This window comes from Colius striatus, chromosome 9 (assembly GCF_028858725.1).
Source record: "Colius striatus isolate bColStr4 chromosome 9, bColStr4.1.hap1, whole genome shotgun sequence".
Lineage (NCBI taxonomy): Eukaryota > Metazoa > Chordata > Aves > Coliiformes > Coliidae > Colius > Colius striatus.
The window spans coordinates 23918131-23946054 of record NC_084767.1 but is presented as its reverse complement, the minus strand read 5'-3'; the positions used below and the strand labels follow the sequence as shown (position 1 = coordinate 23946054).

At 43.3% G+C, this 27924-nt stretch overlaps 1 protein-coding gene across 2 annotated transcripts in view; it reads left to right on the top strand.

Annotated features, from left to right (window-relative positions):
- Window positions 1-27924, top strand: part of COL6A3 (collagen type VI alpha 3 chain) — a 59768-nt gene that overhangs the window by 4242 nt on the left and 27602 nt on the right. The window contains exons 3-21 of one of the 2 annotated variants that reach the window (XM_062002667.1): window positions 1318-1920; window positions 5875-6477; window positions 9237-9836; window positions 11092-11675; window positions 14495-15107; window positions 15910-15912; window positions 16232-16831; window positions 18527-19129; window positions 19817-20416; window positions 22075-22421; window positions 22907-22985; window positions 23315-23460; window positions 24743-24835; window positions 25072-25125; window positions 26102-26173; window positions 27064-27090; window positions 27207-27251; window positions 27347-27400; window positions 27583-27645. In XM_062002667.1, the coding sequence (XP_061858651.1) occupies window positions 1318-1920; window positions 5875-6477; window positions 9237-9836; window positions 11092-11675; window positions 14495-15107; window positions 15910-15912; window positions 16232-16831; window positions 18527-19129; window positions 19817-20416; window positions 22075-22421; window positions 22907-22985; window positions 23315-23460; window positions 24743-24835; window positions 25072-25125; window positions 26102-26173; window positions 27064-27090; window positions 27207-27251; window positions 27347-27400; window positions 27583-27645 (5789 nt within the window). Of the gene's footprint in view, window positions 1-1317; window positions 1921-5874; window positions 6478-9236; window positions 9837-11091; window positions 11676-14486; window positions 15108-15909; window positions 15913-16231; window positions 16832-18526; window positions 19130-19813; window positions 20417-22074; window positions 22422-22906; window positions 22986-23314; window positions 23461-24742; window positions 24836-25071; window positions 25126-26101; window positions 26174-27063; window positions 27091-27206; window positions 27252-27346; window positions 27401-27582; window positions 27646-27924 lie in introns of both variants that reach the window. The other variant, XM_062002668.1, reaches the window with a different exon arrangement.

Genomic DNA, 27924 nt, shown 5'->3' with positions numbered 1-27924 from the left:
GGTTTGTTCCTGGCCTTGCTAAACCACATGCCAGTTTTGCTGCTGGTTTTGCTTTCAACTTTCAAAATTTGAGAGCTGAGTGGGATTTCCAAATGTTGCTTGTTGTTCGTTTGCAATTAGTCTGAAATTTGGTTTCATAACAGGATTGGAGAGTACTAGCATGAAAACATTTAGGCATGCTTTGGGGTTTTCTTCCCCCTCTTTTTGCATGCATGGAGCTCTTGGTGATATTGATGGTAAAATTAGTTGAGCAAAAGGAGTAAGAGCAGACACCAGGACATCTTAGGTCTGCTTTAGTAAGTCTCACAGCAAAAATGCTTCCCTATCTACAACCATGTTCATGCCATATAAAAGTGGGTTTTGATGTGTGTATATTCTTGGCAGATGCTTGTGATCATCTGGGTATGGTCACAACTACAGTTGGATAATTGTGTCATGACTGATTTCACCATCCTTTTTTAACCTGATTCTGCATTCCTTGATTGAATATCCAGAGTCCGTATGAAAAAATACAGACCAAACCACTCTATGCATAATCAGTGCACCTTTGCACAGAATAATTAAAACAAGAAAATTTTTGCATGGCATGAGTTGACAATTGTGTGGATCAACTTGCTGGACAAATAACCAGCATGTGAATTCTGGTGGCTGGTAAAAGTGCAAGAGTAATAAACAAAAACTTTTCAATTGTTTCTAACAAACATATTTCAAATAATGATCTTTCATGATGGAAGAAGCCAATATATTCAGCTACTCTTTTTAACCAGCACAGAGTTGTAACAGAGAAGCTGAAATTTTCTATGTATCCAGTAAATGGTGGCTTTTCCCTTTTTTTTTTTCAAAGAAGAAAAAGAATGACTGCAATGGGGAAAATTTCTTTCAAATAGTACCATCCTCACCCCATTATCTTCAGGCAATTGCCACCGAAATCCATGTTTTTCCTTTGCCTCTGTCTAAATGCTTGGACAGTATTGGCCACAGGTGGAATGGATGTAGATTTAAAAAAAAAAGGTATTTTCAAAGTTTCCTCCCCACATGCTAATAATGTCAACTCCCATGTAACTGCAGCCACCAGCACAGGTTGTGTTGCTTGGGCTGCGTCTTGATGGGTAGCAGATGTGACTGGGATGGGTCTGGGAGCTCATTCAATCAGAATGCAGAAGTAAGAGGCAAACATCACTTCCTCAGTGAACATGTGTTTTGTTTTCTCATTTTCGTGTTTCTTACTGGATTTCCAAGAAACATGTCAGAACTCTGTACAACTGCATGTAATCACTCATTTTAATGCTTTCACCTTTTGCATTTCTTTTTTTAAAGCTCAAGAGTCTGCTGACCTTATTTTCCTTATTGACGGATCAAACAACATCGGAAGTGTCAATTTTCAAGCCATTCGTGATTTCCTTGTAAATTTGATTGAAAGCCTCAGAGTTGGAGCTCAGCAAATACAGATTGGGGTGGTGCAGTATAGTGATCAACCCAGCACTGAGTTCGCTTTGAACAGCTACTCCACAAAAGCGGATGTTTTGGATGCCGTGAAGGCACTCAGTTTCCGCGGTGGCGAGGAAGCGAACACCGGTGCGGCACTGGAGTTTGTGGTGGAGAACCTCTTCACCCAGGCGGGAGGCAGCAGGATAGAGGAAGCAGTGCCTCAGATTTTAGTGCTGATAAGTGGTGGAGAGTCTAGTGATGATATCCGAGAGGGCTTGTTAGCGGTGAAGCAAGCTAGTATATTTTCGTTTAGCATTGGGGTCCTGAATGCTGACAGTGCAGAGCTGCAGCAGATTGCTACTGATGGAAGCTTCGCATTTACTGCCCTGGATATCCGTAACCTTGATGCTCTTCGAGAATTATTACTGCCCAACATTGTTGGAGTGGCCCAAAGACTCATATTGTTAGAGGCCCCAACCATTGTGACTGAAGGTATGTATGGCTTTCTAGACTGTTGCATTTCAAATCAATGAATGATTGAGCTTTTGCACGATTTAAGAACATACTTATTTTTTGTAACTTCATGTTTTTATTTTTCCGATGCATCTCTCTAGTCTGGTTATGGAGCAAGACAGTGGGAGAGACAATGGAGAAAGACAATGGGAAAGATAAATAGTCCTGCAGCTAACATGCAGAAACTCATTTGCTCTGCTGGTTTTTCTTTGAAAACCATGAGGTTTTGTGTCAATAGCTGCCATGACATGGAGTTTTAAAGGACATAAGCAGTGTTTATAAAAGCTCATATAATCCATACTGAGGTATTTAAGAACCTGGGGGGTAAATACTGCAGCACTGACAGTTCTGAAAATATTTCTGTCGCATAATCTTGCATATATGTCAGCTGAAAGTGTCATGACAATGAAACTTCACCGAGGAAGCTAACAGATTTTAAACTTTACAGAGCTGAAGTTATCAGCTTGTTGAAACAGTAAAATTCCATACCACATCAAAACAATGCACTATCCTTGGGAAAAGGGTGAAATTCCTGTGCTGTAGAACCAGTCCTTAGTTCTTTTGAAGTGAAATCCCTACCTTGTTAATATGTCTTTCCCATCTATCCGTAAGCTGAGAAAGTTCACATCTTTCCATGAGGCTATGGGAAATAAAAATGTCAGTGTCAATATTCTACTCAGGTCACTTTGTCACTCTGAAGTCCTCATTAACAATATTTCTGGATTAGCTTGGGTGCAGTAGAATAATGAATATCTGGATTTATGGAGCATGTAGGTGATCAAGAGTTTCTCACCCTATGGTTTTATGACTAAGTTACATTTACTGATAGAGAGGCTTTATGAAAGACATGATATGTCATATTTCAGAGGCTACTGGAAAGGACCGGGTTGGAAATGCTCCTTTAGTTACCAGGACATTTAATGCTAACAACTTTTGGGATTGAAGTGCGAGTCCAGAGTTCTGTACATACTGTTCAACTTGTGATGTATGTTGATACATAAAACTGCATTCCAGGTGTTTTCACTGATGTATGTCTAAACATTATTGCTATCTTGTGGTTCAAATCAGAGGGATGAATTTGCCTAACAGATCATTTTATGATCTTGTCCTGATTATTCCGGGACAGAACATAGAGAATTTTTTCTCATAGCACCCTACGAGAACCTTGTTTAGCTAAATAGGCTGAAGTCTTTCATGTCTAGCTAAAATGTACATGTCAGGACCCAAGCAGGTCAAGATTTTAGCTGCACTTGCATATTTTTCACTTGAAATGGCAGCACATTTGTAGAAGGTACTACAATGGATCAGCCTTTGCAATTACATATAGATGGATATACTAAATGGAGAAGTGGGTATTTTCGAAGGAACTTCAGCGAATTTCCTTTTCCCTGATGCCCATGGACATTAATTTTGGCTGGTCTGCTTGATTCACATCAGCACCTTGGAAGTCTGCGCATAAGCAAGTGGTTTGGGCCACACAGTGCAGCCTGAAAGGAATGACCACTGAGGTGCCAAGTGTTCCTGTCAAGTATTGAAGTCATCTCACTTCACTTTAGCTTTCTGGCTCTATGTTAATTCTCCTGGGGTGAATGGATGTGCTTTTCTGCCTCTCTTTTCCTCTCTTCTTTAGCTACCAGGGAAGCTTGGATGCCTAAATTAGATGAAATGATTCATCAAAGATAGTTGAGATGGCAATGAGGAGGGAACAATGCAGGACTGGGTTCAATGCTGACACCCTCCAACATTGCCAACTTTTAGAGTCAAAGATATAATGCTTTGATCATAAATCCTTTGAAACTCCTGTGAGACTTGCCATCAGCTTTACTGAGCCCTGGATCAGACCCTATGAGATGAGTACAGCCTTGCTTAAATGCTTTTGCTTCAATTGTGTCCATTGAAATTATCACTGTGGGGTGTTTCTTCCTGTGGGTTTTGATTTTGGTTCTTGCATTCTTCTTCTCTAAGGAAAAATGCTGCAGGATTTGAGAGCTGCAGGAAGACTGGGTAGCGGAAAGAGCTGTTCCTTCCCAGACTCTCTTATGTTTGCAAAGCCACTTTGATGATTCCTGCAAACTTCTATATAAAGTCAAAAGTTTCCAGGGTCTCCATTTTTTAGTATCTAGCTGCTGAAAAGCTAAGGAAACACTTTGGACATCTCTCCTGAGTGATACAAAGCAGAGATTTCAGCCTTCTTTATTCATTTGGAAAGTTTCTTGGTTTCGGCCCTCTCCTCTTTGGAGTAGCTGATGAGGGAAAAAATCCTGGCAATGGGGATGGAAGCTGGAAACCACATCTCTGGGAACGGCATCATTTAAACCAATCCTTGTTGCTTTGTGAGTAGCTCTGTTTTGACAGCCTGGGTAGTCAACTGCAAGCCACTGGTAGCTCATGTGAGGCGGCAGCTTGGGGAAGGCACCACCACATTTCTTTCATGCAGGTTCTCATAATTTTGTGTCCAACAGCATCACAACAGGTTATTTTAAGCTTCAAATTTTGACAATTGTTCCTTAATCAAACGATTTCCATCAAGACTGTATGAGAGGTTTCTCAAAGACTCACAATCTCTGGCAGAGGCAGATCTCTTGGGATCCAAGGATAGAGAAGGCAGCTGAGTTGCAAATGTTATCTCCAGCTCTGAATCACTCCTTGGGGTCACCTAGTTTCATGGCACACACCTGCAGTGAGAAAACTGACAGAGAAGGGCCTTTGGGAGCACTGCTTTCCATGGCCAGCTGATGTCCTGCCAAGGAGAACAGCAGCCAAAGCTTTGTTCTTCCTTCAAATCCAAAATAAATAACCTCCACACAGAAGAGCCCTGGTGGGCCAAGAGGCTGCCCTTTTCCATCCAGGCAGGATAAGAGAGTGTTTGCTGCTACTTGCTCTGTGGGGTGTGAGATCCTGACGATGGTGTGTCTCCACTTCCCCCAAGGCTGTGCACTGGGTGAGTCCAGGAGGTGGTGGATCCTGTCTTGGGAGCTCTTAGGAGGGTAGGCTATTTAAGAGCACCTCAAGTCCAGCATAACACAATGATCCATAGTGCTCCGGCATAACTTAGAAGTAATACAAGTTTTCTTTTTTCACTTAAATGGCGTGAAATGAGGAGGTGGTGATATGAGTGGAGTTGTCTAAATGGTGGTGTTATCTCCTGTGATGACCACGTATAACGCTTTTATCATAATAATATTGGTCTTGTTAATATTTACTATTTTTTCTTGTACATTTGTAATACTAAATATGATGATTCTTTGGTTCCAATGCAGCCCTCTAACTGGCTTCCTTCAAACTTAGCTAGAGAACTGGAAAGCTAATTGTGCTCTGTGCTATACCATCATCAATAACAAAGTTTCAGAGATTGCAACCTAGGAGACCCATTTTGTTAAAGACATAGCAACTACAATATAATTCAGATCTTCCATGACCATAACTTGTTTTTGTTAGATAAGGAGAAAAATGTAGATGTGAAGACCTGAAGTCCAGGTATGTTAAGGGGAGACTGTTTTACTGATGTCATTGCTTTTGGGAACTGAACCCTCTGAGACTGAACCACGCTCTGGTGTGATTCAGATGGCTCCATTGCAGGAGCATCACCTGCTTATTTTATCTCATGTGCCAGCTGAGTGCCAAGATTTTTCCTGACTATTTGCCTTTCTTTCTTGTTTTGACATGTATATGTATTTTAATATTAAGTTTTATAAGCAATACAGTTCTTGAAACTCTTTAATGCTTCGGTGTTTGAGAAAGGGGAAATATTTAATCAAATTTGTTATTAGCCTTCTGCTAGAACCTGAGAAAGAAAGCAAGACTCTTTTAAAAGTGTTGAGAGTAGCAGAGCTTCAAGCAAAGTCCTAAATATTGCTGAACTGTTGATGTAGAATTGATGTGCAGAATGCAGTGATGTTTTCTGTTAACTTTATGTTCACCTGTTACTTACAGTTATTGAAGTGAACAAGAAGGATATAGTCTTCCTGATAGATGGCTCAACCGCTTTGGGTACTGGCCCCTTTAACTCAATTCGTGATTTTGTTGCCAAAATTGTCCAAAGGCTGGAGGTTGGACCCGACCTGATCCAAGTTGCAGTGGCCCAGTATGCAGACACTGTAAAGCCAGAGTTTTATTTTAACACTCACCAGAGCAGAAAGGATGTGATGGCTAACGTGAAGAGAATGAAGCTCATGGGCGGCACAGCACTCAACACTGGCTCAGCACTGGACTTTGTGAGGACCAGGTTCTTCACTAGTGCTGCTGGGTGCAGGATAGAGGAAGGGGTACTCCCCATGCTGGTGCTCATCACTGGTGGTAAGTCCATGGATGCTGTTGACCAAGCCGCAGCGGAAATGAAAAGGAACCGGATAGTGATCCTTGCCATTGGGTCAAGAAATGCCGACCTGGCAGAACTTCAAGAAATTGCACATGAGAGAGATTTTGTGTTCAACCCAAATGACTTCCGTGTTCAGTTCATGCAAGCCATTCTTCCTGAAGTGCTGTCACCTATTCGGACACTGTCTGGAGGACTGATTGTCCAAGAACCACCATCAGGTAATTAATTTCCTTTTTCTAATAAAAAAAGATACTGTGTATATGTGTGTCAGCTCTTGTTCTATGACACGGAGATATGAGGGGTGAAAAAAAGCCTTAAGCATGTGTTTCAGCATAGCTAAATGTTGTCTCTGATTTATAAAATGTGCATGGATAGGTTGGTGAATTTGGTAGCATGATTGTTGTTCCAGCTTTGACATACCTTCCTGGAGATTCTTGTCCCATTTAATATTTGTCACCAACATTTAAAGGGCTGGACATGGAAGATAGACTTCGTTAGTTAGCTGCTAAAATTGCTCAGTGGAAGCTTTTTTCCTCACTTGGAGTTTGAGTAATCGATGAACAGGACACACTGTGAACGTTATAATCTCTTCACCAGTTTGAAAATCATCCATAGTGAATATTTGCTCAAGAAAGTGAAAAAAAATTCCTTTGAGTGTCAAGTAAATAAGTAAATTTGTTCATGAAGATATTCAGAGAAAGACAGCACTGGACTGAAGCTCACCCTTGAAGAATATATTTACAGTTTTCTTATAATTTGCTCAGCTTAAGCCCTAAGAGACGTACAAGACTATTGCAGTGTTGATTTTAATTTAATCTGTTTAGAAGATGATCCAAAGCCCAGTGAAGCCAGTGGATAATTTTTACTTGGTCTTGCCATTGACATCAGTAGACTGGAAGCAATCCAATTGCTAGGGTCATGTCTTGAGGCAGTTTCTGCTTTTTAAGAGATGTTCTAGCTGCACAGAGATTTCATATCAAAACTCTCAGGCTTTCTTCCTGATATAGATGCTTGAAGTTGAATTAATGTTGTACTAGATTGTATTTGAACCTTACATTTCTGTCTCATGGCATATAAATATTAGAAAAACAGGATTTCTTCCAGCTCCCAGTAAGGTCAGTACTGAGGTTCCCATTGGCTTAAGTGGGTCTTGAACTATGCCCATATTTTTTTTTCATTTTCTCCAAGTAACTTAACGTTATAAACTGCAGTATAAAAGACACTGAGTTTTTCAGAAGGATCCTTAAAGAATTAAAGCCTATGACTGATGTACATGAAGAGCAGACGTTTTAAAATCAGTTTGCCAATACTTGTCTTTAATTAAGATGAATATCATGGAACTTATCATTTAATAAGCTTTTTTTTTTTAAACAGAATGTGTTTCCTGCTAATACAGTTTTGCATGGCTGTACACCAAATCAGATCTTTATTTTTTAACGTAAATTAAAAATGTTCTTACGCTTCCTTGTTCTTTCAAGCTCATTCATGCAGCTTCTCTTTTTTTCTCAGTCTTTCTGCTCTACTATATTCACAGCTATTCGCATAAACAATAAGGAGGTAATCATACTCCTACTCCACAAAATTACCTTTATTAGTAATATATCTGATTTTGACACTGGGCCATCTGTTACATTTCAACTAGATATTGTCTCACCTTGAGCCTTGAATGGCACTTTTCTGGGAAAAATTAAAAATAAAGAAAGATAATTCAGTCTGCAGAATCTGAGAGTGATGCCTGTGCTCAAAAAAGCCCTTTTCTCCCTTTTGGTTTTAATATCTCCATATTTATATACTTTATGGATAGGATGGCAAGCTAAAGAGATGAATACAGCCAGATTCCCATAGGTAAATTCTTTAAACAGAAAGATAGTGAGTAGAAGTAGCAGTGGGCATAAATATATTCTTGACTGACTTATTTGGAGGAAAGTATTCAGTGTTGATGCACTGGATGAGCCCACTCATCTGTTCACTGAGATCTTTTGGCATTTTGGTCTGTCATCTGGACACGATACGTTTAGAGCAAAAAGCACAGGGGGATGATCACCTTTTGGGTGATGTTACAGATCTGTGTCTTGGGCATCACATGCTGGGAGACAGCTCAAGAAGGATTTAACATTAAAAAAGGAACTGACAACTGGCTGGTTACTCCCCAAAGTGGAAAATCTCTGCCCCTCCAACAGCCCACAAAATGGATGTCTGTTAACTGCAGACATCAAAATGCAGTTTTCCATGTCAAAAGCAAATGTCAAAAAGGTAGATGACTCAGTCATTGGAGCCTCATCTGGACCAGCTTCTATTAGTAAAAGTTATTTTAATACTCATTCAAAATACCAACTGAATTGGTTACTTGGCAGAAGTGCCTTCCCATGAAAGTGGAGCTGTACCCTGTGCTGTGGGCCAGTGCTGTTGGCTGCCCTGCACAACCATGCAGGGCAGGACATGGTTTTCTACATCTAGGGATTCAGGAAGCATCCCCATGGAATGAGGAATTGCTTAATAAAGAGGTGATAACACTAGATGTCAAAGCATGCTCTAGGTGCCATAAAGCAGGCACCGAAGTAAATGAGTGGTGACTTGAGGCTAAGCAAGATGTCTGTAGGCATAACTCAGTATTGCTCCACCAAAATAAATTTTGCTGCCTTTTGCCAGCTGAGGCTGTCCCACAGCATTACATGCCAGCTGTCACTGGCAGCCATTGAAAACATCTGACATGACAGAGGCCAGACTCCATTGAAAAACCTGACATTTGAAAGACTTTTCGGTACAAGTCAGAAACCTCCTTTGCCCAATTTAGTAATTTCCAGTAAGATCCTTGTTACTTCTGTGCTGGTCACACTGTTTCCCTTCTCTTTTTCTCCCTTCTTCATCCTAACAAAGTTTACATGTGTGTACAGCGTATGCTGTATGCACACATGAAAAAAAAAATCCATTTTTGTTTTCTGTTATGCCTCATGTTATTTTCTGTGCTCTACTGCAGTTCAAGTAACCAAAAGGGATATCATCTTTCTTTTGGATGGATCACTCAACGTTGGAAATGCCAACTTCCCCTTTGTCCGTGACTTTGTTGCCACCCTAGTTAACTACCTTGATGTCGGCAGTGACAAAATCCGAGTTGGCTTAGTGCAATTTAGTGACACTCCTAAAACCGAGTTCTCTCTACACTCGTACCAAACCAAATCAGATGTAATCCAACATATGGGGCAGCTCAGGCCCAAGGGAGGGTCAGTACTGAACACTGGCTCTGCACTGAACTTTGTGCTTTCGAATCACTTCACGGAAGCTGGTGGGAGCAGAATAAATGAACAAGTGCCACAGGTCCTAGTCCTGGTGATGGCAGGGAGATCTGCTGATCCCTTCTTGCAAGTTGCCAATGAATTAGCTCGGGCTGGAGTGCTGACTTTTGCTGTTGGAGTTAGGAGTGCGGATAAGGCAGAACTTGAACAGATTGCCTTTAATCCAAGAATGGTATATTATATGGATGATTTCAGTGCTCTGGCAGTTTTGCCCCAGGAATTAAATAAGCCTATAACAACATATGTTAGTGGAGGTGTGGAAGAGGTTCCACTCGCCCCAACAGGTAATACCTATCTTCCTTCATGTTGACTACATTAAGTTAATTTTGTTTCTCTTGTTTGTTCACAATGTACATCTTCACATCTGTCTAAGCCCCTGAGGCATCAAAGTGGTTAGGGCTGTGCTTAACCATCTACACATGGCTTAACACTGGCAGCTCTCAATTTTGTTTCAGTCATTCCTAGCACAGATTAAAGAGCACAATTTTAATTCTTTTGGTGCGTCAGGACGGAAGGAGGATCCAAGTGAGTCTATGCACACCAGTCACTTATTTAGGTATTCCCTTTCTGTTGCCATAATACTGTCACAACCCTTAAATACATTGTCTGCACTAGCTTAGGCAATGGGAGCATGCACTTTTGGTGTCGAAAGGTTAGGATTGTGCTGAAGAGCATAGAAGAGCAAAGGTCTAGCCAGATGCAGGTGGTCAAATCCTTTCCCACAGCCACTTTGTCAAAGTGCTGCCATCAGACTGTCATAGTCACCGTATTTAACTCCAGATATTCAAAGTTATCCTCTAACATTAAACCCAGAAGCTGTTGGCAAGTTTAACCCTTTTAAAACAAGTATTTGCTCACTAATTCCTTTATTGTGACTATATGCATATGAAGAAATAGGAACAACCAGGATTGTTAAGTGTGGAAAGCACACCATTAGGATTAATGTGAAAGATATGAGATGCTTGGTTTTGCCTTGGATATTCAATGAGGTTAAAAGGCCATCAAATGGGAACAGGTAAAAGGCTTCCCCCAGAGTCAGAATTCACCTATGGATTTAGATGTTCCTTGTGATGCAACTGGGAGAGTACTTTAAGAAAATATAGAAAATGCTTTATGTGTGTTTGTGTGAATTGGTGTCTATTTGTTACCTACCGAGTCTTTAAAGAGGAAAAACCTCAGCCATCCACAGCTGTTGTACTTCATGCCTGTATTATTGGTATTTTTCTAGACCATAAACATCACTAGCCCAATCTGAAACAGATAATTTATGATACAGCTGACATGATACAATTAACCATCTGATGTCTGAATTTATTGAGTCTTAGGATAGAGATGTCTTTCCTTCCGAGTCTTCCTCAGATACATTATCAAAGATGCCATTTAGTCCTGTAGCCTTTGAACACTTTGGTAAATGAAAATTACTTGCTTTGCATATTGAAACCCAACTAATTTGCCAAGAAGATTCTAGGATGACATTTAAGAAGAAAAATGCCCTCATATCTTTTTTTCCTCCTCTTTTCATTTGTGAATTTATTCTAGAAAGCAAGAAAGATATTTTATTCCTGATTGATGGCTCAGCCAACCTCTTGGGTAGTTTTCCTGCTGTCCGGGACTTTGTACATAAAGTCATTTCTGACCTGAACGTGGGTCCTGATGCCACACGAGTAGCTGTAGCTCAATTCAGTGACACTATCCAAGTCGAATTTGATTTTGCCGAGCTCCCATCTAAGCAAGACATGCTTCTCAAAGTGAAAAGGATGAAGATAAAAACCGGGAAGCAACTGAACATTGGAGCTGCACTAGATGAAGCTATAAGGAGGCTGTTTGTGACAGAAGCTGGAAGCAGGATTGAAGAAGGAGTTCCTCAGTTTTTGATCCTCCTTGCTGCTGGGAGATCAACTGATGATGTGGAGCAACCGTCAGATGCTCTGAAGCAAACCGGAGTTGTGACCTTTGCTATCAAAGCCAAAAATGCCGACCCTGTAGAACTGGAAAGGATCGTCTATGCCCCGCAATTCATTCTGAACGTTGACTCTCTCCCTCGGATTTCGGAGCTTCAGCCAAATATAGTCAACCTCTTGAAAACTATCCAGCTTCAGCCAACAGGTACAAGGACCCCCGCAGTTTCTGAGAGGCTGAAAGACACCACACACACGCCCCCTAAGTTTTGAAACTGGGGCAACTGGGTCTGGTGATATTTAAAATGATTATGTAGAAACTCCCATTGCACTTGGATTTTACTCAGGTCAGAACCTGATCCAGCAAAGCATTGAATTCCAAACTGATTTTTAAATATGAGTAAGGAAAAAGTCTTTTATTTGACTCAAACAGAGTAGGAGATGTTGTTACCAATATTTAAGACATGGCACAAACCTGAACTAACAGAGTTCCATTGTCCCAGAGATGTTGCAAACATTGATGTGCAATGCTGGACAAGGGCTAGAAGAAGCAAATAAAGGCTTGTCTCAATTGTCTTTCCATCCTCCATTTTCTGGAGGAGTTGTAGGGAGTAAGGAGCACTGCAGCATCCTGGATTCACTCTTGCTCCGTTATTTCTTACATGATATGACAGTAGTTTCTACATTTTGCACCTACAAATTAGGTGTACCAATAAATTTGATGTTCTTGACTCAGTTACTATTACAAGCTGAGTATATGAGTAAGGATTAATGACAAATAAAAAAAGTCATAAAAGTAATCACATGGTCACATGTAAAAATTCACACCATGGTGCTGGAAATCATGCATGTCCAGCTGTGTGATCTCCTGAGGCAGCCCTAATTTGAGAATTAACCTGTCTCCCAACAGCAGATGGGGAAAGGGAAAATGTAGTAACGTCCACATCATCTCTCCATAAAAGTCCTGTACAGATGGACTTAGAATCATAGAAACATAAAAAAGAAATAGAGCTGAAAGAGATCTCAGAGTGCCATCTGCTACATATCCTTATCCCCAACAAGATCTTCATGTCCAGAACCAGGTGACATTGGTCTAATCTATCCTGACAACCCTTCAGTGGAGCAGATTTCCCAGACTCCATAATCAATCTGTTCAATTGCTTTTTTTTTTTTTTAATTAGTAGACACTTTTCCTTAATGTCAAACTTCTACTTTCCTAGTCCTAGTTTAAGACTTTTTCTTCTGCTTCAACTCAAGAAGGATACAGATGTCAGCTTATATTTATGTTTTGTGTTACAACCTTTCATTTACTTTAAGCTTGCCATGTATGTCTTGTCTTGGTCCTCATGTCACCATCTGTGTACTCAGATCATTCACAGAATCACAAAATCTTAAGCATTGGGAGGGACCTCAAAAGATCATCCAGTCTAACTCCCTTGCCAGAGCAGGACCTCCTAGAGTAGGTCACACAGACACTCGTCCAGGTGGGTTTTGAATGTCTTCAGAGGAGGAGACTTAATCTTTCCTTGCAGGTCTCGAAGGTATTCTACCTTTTCACCTTTGTCTCTTCAATGTCAGCCTGCTCCCAATGACCAGAGAGTAACAATGGTGTCCCTCGGTCACCTCTTATCTCATTCTTTCCATGCAGAGTCATTGCCCTTCCCATATTTTGCAGCTTCTGCCTCAACATAGACTAGTACAACTAGTGCTCTTGAATTGCATCTTCTCTTTTCAAACCATTTCTGTCTTGTCGAGATAACTTTTGAGTAGCTTTGACCACCAAGTACTGTGAATAATTGTGCTAATATATATTTTTTTTCAAATATCTGCATCCACCTATTTTTCCTTAGTATTCTTGGCTAAAAGACAGCCACCACATAAGAGCACCCATATTTTTTTCTTCTTTATCTGCAACCCAGAGACCTTTGATAGGATTCTGTCTTCCTCTACTCCTGAGCTTTAGCAGAAGTGTCTGAAACTGGGATACACCCATCAGTGTCTGCTCCTTCTACAACAAAAGCTATATTAATATTCCAGTTCCATGCATTAACCCACCAAGTTTCTAACAGTCTTCTTAAGTAATAAACTTGAAGCTGCACTTTTAAACTCATTTTCTAGCATATATAAGCAAAGATTTAAGATTTTCTTCAGAGCAACAGACCATGCTCCTGCTTATCCCACTTGACTCTGCTATAAACAAGCCAATGGCACTTTTGGAGATGCCATCCATCAGTTGCTGTCTGGGAGGCAGTGATATTTTCTGCTTGACTGAGACAAAACTTTGCAGTTCTGTTAGTCAATAGCAGGATGCATCAACAGTTCTCTGATCTTTGACATTTCACAGTCTTGGTTTGTTTTCTTTTCTTTTTTTTTTTTTTTTTTAAGAATGTTTGGTCACAAGTAGGATGTTTTTGTGCTTGAAGTCAGTGGGAAAAAAATCAGTGTCTAGCATTTTAGAAAAGCATTTCAGCATCTTCAGTTGGATGCCATTTCCAGTAAATTCTTATTTTGTCTGAGCATGTGCAGGATTGATTATTTCTAAGTTCCTTAATGCCTTAGAAAAACTTTTCTCACCTTTTCTTAACCACCTCCCTGTAAGCATCTTCTCTGCAGTAAGCCATTTCATCTGTTTTTCTCTGGGAGAAAAATATCCCTGATGTCCCATACTCCTGTTGCATATTGCAAGGCCATTTGCCAGCTTAACAGCCACCTTGAGGACCAGACGGCTTCTCTCAGCCTTGTGCAGGGGATGGCACCTGGAGTCTCTTGGCACTCTATTTCTTATGAGTCTATGATTCTATGACTTGGTGGATAAGGCATGGCACATGTTGCACTGTGGTTTCCACCAGCTTCCACCCATCTGCTTCTTCACTATGTACTGCGTCCAATGGCAAAGGATCCAAACCACCCATCTTGACACCTCGCTTTCCCCTCCCCAAGCTTTTGTGCTCCTTCGGTACAATGTATGCAGAGAATAATAATCACTGCAAAAGAGAATCTCACTTATTCCCCCCTTCCCTTGCTTGTCTCAAACAGTAGTTGAGCGAGGTGAGAAGAAGGATGTGGTGTTTCTAATCGATGGCTCAGATGGTGTCAGAAGAGGTTTCCCTCTACTGAAGACTTTTGTCCAAAGAGTTGTTGAAAGCCTAGATATTGGTCGTGACAAGGTCCGTGTTGCTGTCGCACAGTACAGCAACAGCATACAACCTGAGTTCTTACTCGACACTCATGAAGACAAAGCAGATCTCATCAATGCCATCCAGGAGCTGAAGGTTATGGGAGGATCTCCTCTGAACACTGGAGCAGCCCTCGACTATCTCATCAAGAATGTCTTCACAGTGTCAAGTGGCAGCAGGATAGCAGAGGGTGTCCCTCAGTTCCTGATTCTGCTGACTGCTGACCGGTCCCAAGACGATGTGAGGAGGCCCTCGGTGGTCCTGAAGACAAGTGGCACGGTGCCCTTCGGCATCGGAATTGGAAATGCCGACCTCACAGAGCTGCAGACAATTTCCTTCCTCCCAGATTTTGCTATTGCTGTGCCGGACTTCAGCCAGTTGGATACGGTGCAGCAGGTCGTCTCGAACAGGGTCATCCAGCTGACCAAGAAAGAAATAGAATCCCTTGCCCCTGATTTGGTATTTACATCACCCAGCCCAGGTGAGAAGATGTTTGTGTCTGCACCAAGAGCCAGTGGCAAAATATGATGTTTAGTAACATCATGGTTGCAACACAAACTGAGAAAAGAAAAGATGGTCACGGCTAAGACTCCAAGTTCATCTTGGTTTCACTGTTGATGTACTTAGGGTTGGTAGGAGCTGTATAATTAAGCTAAGCCAGTTCCTCAAAGTAGTCCATGTTGTATCCACATGGTGGACTCATAAAGTGAACACTATGACCTTAATCTTATTTTAAGTGGATGGATTATATATTCATGCCATTCCCTCCGGAATGGAAAATATGTTATTTACATGTTACACCTTCACACTACGATAAATCAGTCAGCTTTCGGCTAAATGTAAGACCTGCTGATGTGTCTTATATTTGCATGCACAGTCACTGGGGGAGGGAAAACTGGAAGTGGCAGTCAGGAAAAGGATCAGATTTTCCACTTCTGGTCTCACTTGGAATGAAATCCAGCCCTGTATACCTGAGAGGAAGGGTACCCACCCCATATCAGTTACTTTGAAGTCCACCACCCTACTCTATCTGTTCCTTCCCTTCAAAATGAGACTACTTTCCTCTATTTCCATTAATCAGTGTGATATTCGGCAATAATTCAGACTCTGACCTGAATTACCAATACAGAAGACATTTTATTAGGACGTACAAAGTCATCCTGGAAAGACAGAGCTGAGAAAATAATAGGATAAAAACTTTCCTAGAGAACAAAGCAGAAGGAAGAGGGGTGGTATTGAGTATAAATGAACCTCAGGCTGCTTGGCAACCTGCCCTGAGTAAGGGAGTATCACCAGACTACATTTCCTTGTGTGGAGATTCCATACAGAATGATTGCTACAGGTTTCCCCTGCTCCCTCTTGCTTCCTTTGCTCAGGAAGCTGCTATTCTTGTACTACCTGGGGATGTGTCTAGCAGACCAGTTCTGTCTTTGGGTTGAACCCAGTGCTTGTTTTCTGGGGCTCCCTGGAGATAACGCAGGCAACAAAACAATGAACATCCTCCCTATGGCCAAAGGCATGGGCCAGTGATTTAGATGATGAGCTTAACTGCTCTCCATAAGCAATGCCTGATGCATCTTCTGACAGCTGTCTTCTTTCCTACAGCGGGTGTGAAAAGGGATGTCGTGTTCATGGTTGATGGCTCCCGCTATGCTGCCCAGGAGTTCTACCTTGTCCGTGATCTCATTGAGAGGATAGTAAATAACCTGGATGTGGGCTTTGACACCACCAGGATTTCAGTGGTCCAATTCAGTGAGCATCCCCATGTGGAGTTCCTGCTCAATGCTCACTCCACCAAGGATGAGGTGCGGAGTGCTGTGAGACAGCTGCGACCACGGGGTGGCCAGCAAGTGAACGTGGGGGAAGCCCTTGATTTTGTGGCAAAGAGCATTTTCACCCGGCCCTCTGGTAGCCGCATAGAGGAGGGTGTCCCTCAGTTTTTGATCATCCTCTCCTCCCGCAAGTCCGATGATGACTTAGAATACCCATCACTCCAAGTCAAACAAGTGGGAGTGGCACCTATGGTGGTAGCGAAGAATGTGGATCCTGAGGAGATGGTACAGATTTCCCTTAGTCCTGATTATGTATTCCAAGTTTCCAGCTTCCAGGAACTGCCTAGTCTTGAGCAAAAGCTGCTGACTCCTATTGAAACTCTGACTGGGGATCAAATCAGACGGCTTCTGGGAGACGTACAACCTTCTGTAGGTAAGTTTCTGTCAAAACTGGCAGCCTCTGAGTTGCTGTTCAAGTCAATGTTGCCCAAATGTGTAAATAACTTTCCATTCCTTCTCTGTAAACCAAGGATTTCCTTAGTTAAAAGGAAAGATGTAGCACATAAACAGTTTAAGGAGGAAAATTTTAGATAGTGGAAATTCTACCCAAATATCTAAATATGTTATAACTTAGGATTTTCAAGTCATGTACCTAAATATGTTACCTATTTTGATTTTCGAGTCAAATATCACAATGTGTACAAGTGCCTATTCTCATTTAGCCACTCTGTAGGAAAGAGACACATGGGGCAACATGAAGCTGGAAACATTGACAAATGCAGAGAACAGTGTTAATGAACAAAACAGACACAGCTCTGAATAATGCATGTGTGGTGGTTTAGCCCTGGCTGGGTGCCAGGTGCCCACCAAGTTGTAATATCACTGCCCCCTCCCAAACTGATCAGGGGATAGAGGAATATAATGAGCAGTTTGTGAGTTGGGATAAGGACGGGGAGATCACTCAGCAGTTAGTGTCATGGGAAAAACAGGCTCCACTTGAAATGAAGTGGTTTGATTTATTAATGAACCATCAGAACAGGGAGATGAGAAATAAAACCAAATCTTAAAAGACTTCCTCCCACCCCTCCCTCTTTCCAGGATTCTCCTTCCTTCTCCCCCAGCAGCACAGGCAATGGGGGATGGGGGTTGCGGTCAGTTCATTACAGATGGACTTTGCTGCTGCTTCTTCTCAGGGGGAGGCCTCCTCACACTTCCCACTGCTACAGTGTGGGGTCCCTCCCCTGGGAGACAGTCTCTCACGACCTTCTCCATCATGGATCCTTCCCATGGGCTGCAGTTCTTCATGAACTGTTCCGGCATGAGGCCTCCCACAGGGGCAGCTCCTTACACCCTGCCCCAACATGGGTCACCCACTGGGAGAACAGTCCTCTCTCCCCACAGGCTCCCAGGTCCGGCCAGGAACTTGCTCCAGTGTGGGCTTTCCACGGAGTCACAGCCTCCTTCAGGCATCCACCTGCTCCAGGGTGGGGTCCTCCACGGGCTGCAAGTGGGTCTCTGCTCCCCGGTGGCCTCCATGGACTGCAGGGGCACAGCTGCCTCACCATGGTCTTCACCACAGGTCACAGGGGAGTCTTTCTTTCAGGGAATAAGCACCCTCCTCTCCCTCCTTTCTCCATTGACCTTAGTATCTGCAGAGATGTTTTCACATTCTTATTCCCTGTTGCTGCTGCAGTTTAGCGACTGCACAGCAACTTCTTCCTCTTCTCAAACACATTATTCACAGAGGCATTACCTTAGTCACCAATTGGCGAGGCCTTGGTCAGCTGTAGGTCCATCTAAGAATTGATTTGCATTAGACCTGTCAGCTACAGGGGAGCTTCTGGCAGATCTTTGTTTAAAGAAGCCACCTCTGTAGCCCTCCTGCTACCAAAAACCCGGTCCAGGTAAAACCACTACAGCATGCTTAAAATATTAGGCAGACTGTTAACACACATACATACACTTGCACACAAGACCTTTTCAAGAAGCTTCCTGAAGCACTATGCCTAAAGCTGTCTAAAATATGCCGTAGTTTTATATCTCATGAGAGCAGATAGTACAAACAGCACAAAGCTAAAGTGAAGACTTGGCACACAAAATCATTTTCTCTCTTCTTTCTTCCCTGCAGATATTTCTGGTGATGAAAAGGACATAGTCTTTCTCATTGACAGCTCTGACAGTGTTAGGCCTGACGGTCTTGCTCACATTCGGGATTTCGTCAGCAGAATTGTTCAGCAGCTGGACATTGGGCCAAACAAGGTGCGAATTGGTGTGCTGCAGTTCAGCAACAATGTCTTCCCTGAGTTTTACCTGAAGACTCACAAGTCCAAAAGTGCCATCCTGCAAGCCATCCGCCGCTTGAGGCTTAGAGGTGGGTCCCCTGTGAATGCTGGCAAAGCCCTAGACTACGTGATAAAGAGCTACTTCATCAAGTCTGCAGGGAGCAGGATAGAAGATGGAGTGCCCCAGCATCTAGTCGTCATCCTCGGAGACCGATCCCAGGATGACGTGAACAGGCCTGCTAAAGTGATCACTTCAACGAGCATTAAACCTCTGGGTGTTGGAGCCAGGAATGTGGACAGGAACCAGCTGCAGGTCATTACCAATGATCCTGAGCGTGTATTTGTGGTACAGGACTTCACAGGACTCCCAACTTTAGAAAACAAGGTGCAGAATATTCTTGAAGAACTTCCCATACCTACAACAGAAAGCCCTGGAAGTGGACTGCCTGGTAAGATTGCTATTTATCCTGTGGAGTTTTCTGGACAAAGCACAGACAGAATCTGTATAATGTAAAAATGACTCCAGAGTAATAGGCTTTGACTTCCAACTCTCATATTGATTTAAAAACCACTGATGATCATTTTGTTGAGCATGGAAAAAAATAGAATGAATATGAAATGAGATGAGGATGTCTATCACAAAAACAAGGAATGTTGTATGAAGTGTAATAAGCATTGTATAAACCCTCGCTTGTTTGGATGTAAAATCATGCCAAAGATCAATGAAACTGAAAGGGTAGAAAGGAGAGAGCAACACAACACCACTTCACAAAGCACTAAGCATCTTGGGAGCCCTGCACTGGCCTCTCTCCAGCAGTTCCCTGTCTCTCTGGAGCTGGGGAGCCCAGAACTGGACACAGCACTCCAGATGTGGCCTCCCCAGATGTGGCAGAGCAGAGGGGTAGCAGAACCTCCCTCACCCTGCTGCCCACACTCTCTTCATGCCTCCCAGGATGCTATTGGCCTTCTTACCCACGAGGGCACATTTCTGCTTATGGTTAGTTGCTGCCCACTAATTCGCACTCCAGAACTACTCCACCAAACCTCAGATCTTAGATGCCATCAAGCATCTTCAATATTATAGATGCCACAAACAATTATTAATAACTTTGTTTTCTTTGTAACCTTTCCAGTAGGTAAAAAGCAGGCTGACATTGTGTTTTTACTGGATGGCTCCATCAATCTGGGTAGAGACAACTTCCAAGAAGTTCTCCAGTTTGTCTACTCTGTAGTGGATGCCATTTATAGGGATGGTGACTCTATCCAGGTGGGACTGGCCCAGTACAACTCAGATGTGACTGATGAGTTTTTCCTCAAGGACTACTCCACCAAACCTCAGATCTTAGATGCCATCAACAAAGTGATCTACAAAGGTGGCCGAGTGGCAAACACTGGTGCAGCCATCAAGCATATCCAGGCAAAACACTTTGTGAAGGAGGCTGGCAGCCGAATCGAACAGAGAGTGCCCCAGATTGCCTTCATCGTCACAGGAGGGAAGTCGTCAGATGATGGGCCAAGTGCCTCCTCGGAAATTGCACAGAAAGGTGTCAAGGTATTTGCAGTTGGTGTGAGAAACATTGACCTAAAGGAAGTCAGCAGGCTGGCCAGTGAAAGTGCCACAAGTTTCAGAGCATCCACAGCCCAGGAGCTGTCTGAACTGAATGAACAGGTCCTGGTTACACTGGAAGCGGCTATGGAAGAGAAATTGTGCCCAGGAGCAACAGATGTTACAAGAGGTAAGCATGATCTTTTCATGAGGTGCTCAGGTCATTCCTGAGGAAACGTTTTGATATCCAATGTGTTTTGATGAACTTGTCTAGTCTGCTTTGTGCCTATTAGCCCGAGGTTCAGCATCACCTCAGATTTCCTCCATGAGCATGGTGGAAGGCTGCAAACTTTTGGTAGAAGAGCTGCTTTTTTTGTGGGCTTCAGCACATGAATGAGTGGTATACTGTTACCACATAGGTGCCAGCATGGTGGGATAATTTCAGATATGATAATCAAGCGTTGGCCTCCTACCACTGCATCTTGAAGGGCTTCTTTATTTAGTTGCCTTTAGATTAAGTCTCACTACATTCCTCCCCAGATATGTAGGAACTTGAGTCCAGTATCATGTTGGGAGATGAACTTGTTTAGTGCCAAAATGAAAAGTGATCGTTCTTGTTTTGCCACCGTGTTTAAAACAAGCCAATTGGATTTCTTGGCCATTCAGTCCCTGGCATACATGGTGTGCCAGAAATTAGAATTTCTTTTGGCAGATCATCCAGGGTGCCCACTTGATATCATGACAGGTATACGAGAAAAAGTTAGGGCAAGAATGGTTGGAGTTTAAAGTAAAATTGCCTTAAGAAGGAATCCCATGACATGGCTACTTCAGAAGCCAAGCAAGGGGAACTGAAGTAAGTGAACTGGTATTGCTGTTGGACCAGATTCCCAGCAGCTGGTTTAACTTAGATAAACTATAACTTAGTTTAACTGTAGTACAGCTAGTTCTACCCACAGCACAACAGACCATGGCTCAGTCCTCTCACTTTTGAGTGGAGTCATCTCCTAAACCACTGGGGAAGCTGAAGGAGAGCCACAGCAGCACTGAGCTGAGCACCAGCTCCAGCCAAGATGAAAAACTGAGTGCAAGGAAAATCAAACTGCTGTGGGTGTTAACTGTGAGTGCTTCTTGACCTCAGCACCAGTATGATTAATATCAGAGAAAATTCAAACACCTCCCTGGTTCAAAGCCTGTGTAGGTGCAAGAGATGTTAAAAAAAGGCATCCAGCAGCCTGATTTCCCCATGCTCTAGACCAACAGGCGGTTTGATGGCTGCAAGGTGGCTCCAAGCCCATGCTAAATATGCAGGCAGAAAGGCAGACTGTGTATTGCCTCATCAGCTCAAGCTGAGCAGCTTCAATATCTCTGCCCTTATTCACAGCTATGCCATGTAGATCCTGCTTCTCTTTTCAGGGACTTGGGAACAGTCACCTGGTTCTGCATCCCTGTTATGGGAGGATGGTCACTTCAAAAACAAGCAGAAGGTGCATGCACACCGTGCAAGTACTGACAGATTTTCATGAAGTGGAGAGAAAGCAGCAGTCTTGGCTGCCCGAGGAAAATGCAAATTTCTGCATTTGGTTTAGTCAGCTCCTCTCCATGCTAAGCAACATCTGCACAGGAAAGAAAAAAAATAAAGTGAAATGGATAGAATGCAGATTTTCCCAGGTTATCATCACTATGATGAAGGAAAGCAGAAAGCACTTGGGTATCCAACAGTGGCGGTTCTTCATGCAGAGATTGTCCTCTCTAATGACTAACAGAACAATTAGTAAAGTTGTTACTTAAGAATTAGTTGTTGTATTGTTCAATGGTGACACTCTCCTCTTTTCTGCTTTTCCCTTTCAGATTGTGACTTAGATGTGATACTTGGCTTTGATGTCACAGATGTTGGGCCCGGACAAAATATATTTAATTCTCAGAGAGGTCTGGAGTCCAGAGTTGAGTCTGTGTTGAACAGAATAACGCAGATGCAGAAGATCAGCTGCACTGGCAATCAGGCCCCCAATGTCAGGGTAGCCATCATGGCCCAGGCTCAGGGCGGACCCGTGGAGGGACTGGACTTCTCTGAGTACCAGCCTGAGCTCTTTGAGAAGTTTCAGGGCATGCGCACCCGTGGGCCCTATTTCCTCACAGCAGATACACTGAGGTCCTACCTGAACAAATTCAGATCTGCACCCTCCAGCAGCTCCAAGGTAAGTCAAAACCAAGGCCGCTGGGATGATGTTGGCCAGGAAAGCTGACTTCTGTTGTGTGTTAGTTGGTAATCGTAAATTCATGATAAATTTTTTGAGGTATTTATGCAATAAATACATTTACTCATAATGAATTTGGTCACTTAAGCCCTACATGTTTCCTGCACTCTCCTTGCATTGTCAAAGCCCTGTCCTGACAAATGCTGGACATCACTGCAGCCAGAACCCATGAGCACTTCTTGGCTGCAAACTATTGCTTTCCAGATATTTCGCTGTTTGTGCTTTAACAACAAAAACCTGCATGGTATGTTATGCAGAAACCTGGCACAGGAATGCAAAGCTTCACTGCCTGGAAAAGGCATAGCAATTCCCCCATCTGCTCTCAAATGAAGCATCCCTTGGAAGAAGTTCCATCAGGTTGCATGATGATCGTGTGTCATACCTGAGTCATTCTGGGTGCTGACATAAATTCGTTTCTCTCACAGGTCATCATCCATTTTACTGATGGTGCAGATGACTCGATAGAAGAGCTGGAGGCTGCTTCATCTACCTTGCATACAGAAGGTAACTTTTATACTCTTCAGTGATTATAGTCCATGTTAACATATGGCCCATTTTACCACCATTTCTCATTAATCCACGAGGTTTTGATAGTAATGAATAAGAACTTAATAATTTCTACATGCACTTCCTTGCCTTCCTGTGATATTTTACTGCCTGCTGACACTTAAGCACATGGGTAACTGCACTGAATGTGCTTGAAGATGCTTGGTTTTGATGGAGTAAACACCATTTGCAACCAAGGACATAGATAATGACCTATCCTTACAGGGAGAGTGTGTAGGCTCTGTGAAGCACTGTGCCCCAGCCTTTTCTGCTTCCCACCCTCTCAGGTGTCAGCGCTCTCATCTTCGTTGGGCTGGACCGAGTAAGCAATTTTGACAAAGTGATGCAGCTGGAGTTTGGTCGTGGGTTCACCTACAACAGACCACTCAGAGTTAATCTGCTGGACTTGGATTTTGAGCTGGCAGAACAGCTCGTAAGTAACTTGGCACAGTTATCTCTGCCTTGTAATGCTAGAGGAGAGCTGATGGCTGGATCCCTTGTGAGGCTGAACCATGGCTGAATTACACCCTCTTGGCTCTGGTCCTCTCCCCTTCCGACCTCATATTACCTCTTTTTACAGATGTCTCAGCAAATAAAGTGGAGCTAAGCTTAGCTACTCCAGCTAAGGCTACAGCACGTGGCATTAGGTTGAATGGGATGGGATGGGATGAGGTGCTATCAAAAGCTACCGTTCCAAAAAGCCCACCCTTTCCCTATATTTATACTGTTGGGTTTTTTAACCTCATGGACAATGCACTGTCATGCCTTGCCAGTGCGAAATCTCTTGTAGAAGCACTGCTTTCTAGGTTTCCTTTCCCATCATTTTAACAGATGAAGGAGTTATCCTTTCTTTTTCATAGTTTTAGTTCGCTCCCATGTAGTCCCTCCTGAGTCTATTGAGTTACATTGCTATCAACCTTGATATGTCCAGTTCCTCCCAACTTCACATCTGCTACCAGCATTGTTAAGCTCCTTTTCCAGTAGATTTAATAAGATCAGGCTTAACTACCGATCTCTGTGGTAACTTTGTGAGCCTTTCTCTGCAAATTAAAGTGCAGCCACTTGGGAGTGAACCTTGGTTTTTGGAATAAGAGCTAGTCTTCAGCCCATCCCCAAGTAATTCATTTGCCTAGGAAAATCCTTTCAAAATGTAAATGTGCAAACCTGGTAGGAAACATTTGCAGCCAGCAATGTACTTGGCAAAGAAAATATATTTTTTTTCTTTAAATTGAGTGATGCAAAACAAAGCTGTGATTTTTCTGAATCTGTACCTTTCTTTTTTTCTTTTTCCTCTTTTCCTGTATGCTCACAAATTGTTCTTAGCCTGTGGGTTGCTGGTGAGCTAGTCACTGCAATGACTTTCTCGTGGCCTATTCTACAGCCTGGATTTGTTTCTTTGGAGATGAGATTGCTCTCCTCAGTGACAGGCAACGCTCTGGAGACAGGTCTCCTACTAAAAGCTGTCTATGACTTCTGCCGTATGCAGCTACTATTTAAACCATTGCCCCTGACATGCAAAACACAATGTTGACTGCTGCTTTCTAACCAGTCTCTGAACATCTCCTTCTCCTGCTATCAAGGGTATTTCAAGGCAGAGAGACCCTAAAATGCTGCCAGAGCAGTTGCATAGACTTGAGAGCTTGCAGGAGTTATGATGTTGGGGACCTTTCAGGTTTCCAGCCTGTTCCCATTGTGTCATGTGCGTTTTGCTGCAGGACAACATTGCAGAGAGGATGTGCTGCAAGGTCCCATGCAAGTGCTCGGGGCAGAGAGGGGACAGAGGTGTGCCAGGCCCCATAGGACCAAAGGTAGGTCACTTCGTCTGGAGATAAAGGGTCCTTGTGCAAGGTCAGTGTCCACTACGGTGATGGGTGAGTGACATGCAAACTGTATATCAGAATGGGTAATGCTAACAAGCAGGTCATCTCCACTTACCTCCCACTTTATACCTGGCTCTAGGCCATGCACAGCAGTCAAGAGCTTCTCTTCTTCCCTTTCCTCACAGAACTATGAAAGAAATGCAGAATCCTTTCTTATCTTCTAGGGTGTCACAGGTGATCTTGGCTATGGAGGCTATCCTGGTGATGAAGGAGGACCGGTGAGTGAATGCCCTTGCTCTGTACGGTGCTGCTCAGATTAGGTACCTCACTGTAGTGAAACTTTTCACTAAATATTTTCTGCTGAGGATGTGGGCCTGGATTAGATGAGAAAGCAAAGAGAACTTTTGTATTTCTTCCACCTGATGGCCTGTGTTGCTGGTCCCAGCTGCTCCTGGGAGAAGGCGTGACAGGGGAAATAACTCCCATTGTTTGATGTGACCTAACTCTGTTGTGTTCCTCCAAGGCATGGGGGAATGTTTGCAGCTGGTCCAAAAAGCCTATGAGCAGGGCAGGGTGGTTATGAACACAATAAAATTCCCAGATTCATTAAATCTGCTGCCTATACCAAAGTTATCCACACCAGATGCAGCTGAAAGTTTTGAGCTAGTCCAAGAATGGAACCAAGAAGGGATGTTTCTGTCAATTACAGTGGCAGACAACATGAGTCCCATGACTTCTTATTAGCACTATTTCATCCAAACTCGGTTTCATGAATCCCATGTCACCCCTGGAATAAACAACTCCCCATCACACACAGGAGGTAAAGCCAAGGCCAAGGGGTTGATGCTGCTCATTGCTTTTCCAATAACACAAGGCCAAATGCTGCTGTCAGATGTTGCCTGTGATGCAATGTTTTCCTGGGGCTTTAAGGTCAGGATGAGATTAGATATCTATGCAGAGCTCTGAGGGTTTTGTCATTTTATTTTTGAAGAAGTATAAAACCAGATCACTTTCATAGTTGAGAGATGTGGAAGGATGTTTCCCTCTCAGTGATAAAGACTTGCAGTTGGTCTCTCCATGAGGAAGGCTGTGGGCAGGAGATGATGCAGCTGTCAGGAGATGACTTTTTAAAACCTGATGCTCTATTTGCTCCCGTGCTTCCATATCACCTTCTGCACTTGCTGGTGTACAGAGATGAAGAGACGCACTTAACAGGCAAACCTTGACCATTGCATTTTCCCTTCCATGCTACAGGGAGAGCGTGGACCACCGGGTGTGAATGGGACTCAGGGTTTCCAGGGATGCCCTGGGCACAGAGGAACAAAGGTACGTGTGAAAGCAGCCTGCATGGAGCAGACCCAGAGTCTAGCTGATGGGAGTCCACTGAGGGCAACTTTTGCTGCTTTAGGATGTCACAGCAAGTCCACTTGAGCGATTGTGTCCCCGTGGCCGAGCATCAAGGCTTTCAGCAAGTGTTATGGCTTTAGCCTTGCTATGAAGAGCAAAAGAGCAACCCAGTGACCCCACTCAATCTGCGGACAAGGCTGATTTATTTTCCGCAGTCTGGCCCTAGGGGAAAGATGTGAGAGAGATGGGTTTGTTCTTTACACAGAGAAGTGATGAGTGTGTGTCTTGGATGGAAATCTGCTGGGGAGGAAGGAGAAAAGTGATCAATGGCTGCTGCTTTTGAGAGGAGCCTTGAGCAAATGGTCGAGGACAGTAGCCACACCACAAGCCAGAAAAGGTAGTGAAATGTATAACATTTATGAGAAATATTAAGCAATATTAAGGGAATATTTCCTACCATTTGCTCTGACCACAGGATCCTCTGGGAGGGAGCAGAGGAGTACTTGCAGCTGAGATAGTCTCTTTACAAAGCTGTCCAGCTGGATTTGAATTCATATAAAAATTGGTGCAGGGCAAAAAGAAAGCCAGTGGACAAAGTGTTGTGGATAAGGAATAAGATATTTTATTGTCTAAACCCCATGATGCACATATTTTGTCTTGGCACGAGCATTGAGGAGGCAGCTGAAGAAGAACATTGGCATAAGAGATAAGAGAAATAAAAGACAATCAAACCCTGGTGCAGCAAGCGCTGGTTGTCCTGTCCCGGTCCTGGCTCTGGGTCTGCAGCCAAGGACAGCCCCCTTCCCCACCTCTTCCCACAGTGGTGAATGGTGCAAAAGCAGAATAACTGCCTTTTTTGATCTCTTTAGGGTTCTCGAGGATTTCCAGGAGAGAAGGTATGGTGCAATTTCCTCATGCCACAGTGGTGAGCATGACCATATGGATACACAGTATCCCCCTGCCCATTTCCTTTTCCCTCAGTGAGCATTTGCCCCTCACCTCTCTTCTACAGGGTGAACTGGGAGAACTGGGTCTGGATGGCATTGATGGAGAAGAGGTCAGCCATTTTAATTGCTTTTGTCTTTATAACAAGATGCTCTGGTGAAGCATCTAGAAAGCAGCAAATACGCTAAAATCTTTCTCTTTTTTTAGGGAGACAAGGGTTTGCCCGGCTCCTCTGGAGAGAAGGGATACTCCGGCAGGAGGGTAGGCTTTTATCATTCTTACAATGGAGCTAAATGATGGTGAAAAGGTGGATTTGAGCCAGGGCAAAGTGGAAAGCCATTACTTTCCCCTCAGGGCAGAACACCCAGACAGAGGTGTGCAGCTGCAGAGGTGCTTTCAGCAGGCAAGAGCTGCTCTCCCTAACTCTCCATCTCTTCCTATAGGGTGATAAGGGAGTTAAAGGTGAACGAGGAGAACGAGGTGACCGTGGGCTCCGTGGAGATCCGGTAAATGTTGCTAAAGCATCTTCTTGCTTTTCCACCCGCTTTCCATAAGTCCTGGGGATCTGCAAGCATGCACTCACGCAGGTCCAGCGACAGAGCAAGGACTTGGAGATGACATGTGGGTAACACATGCCTCCTAATACCAGCCTGGCAATCACTGTTTCATTATATGAAAATTCTCCTTCCTCCTCTTCATCAATATTACTTCTCTGTTGAAAAGCTGTATCTGAAAACACCAATAATACTGCATCTAATTCAGTCAAAGAAGGAAAAAAAAAAAAG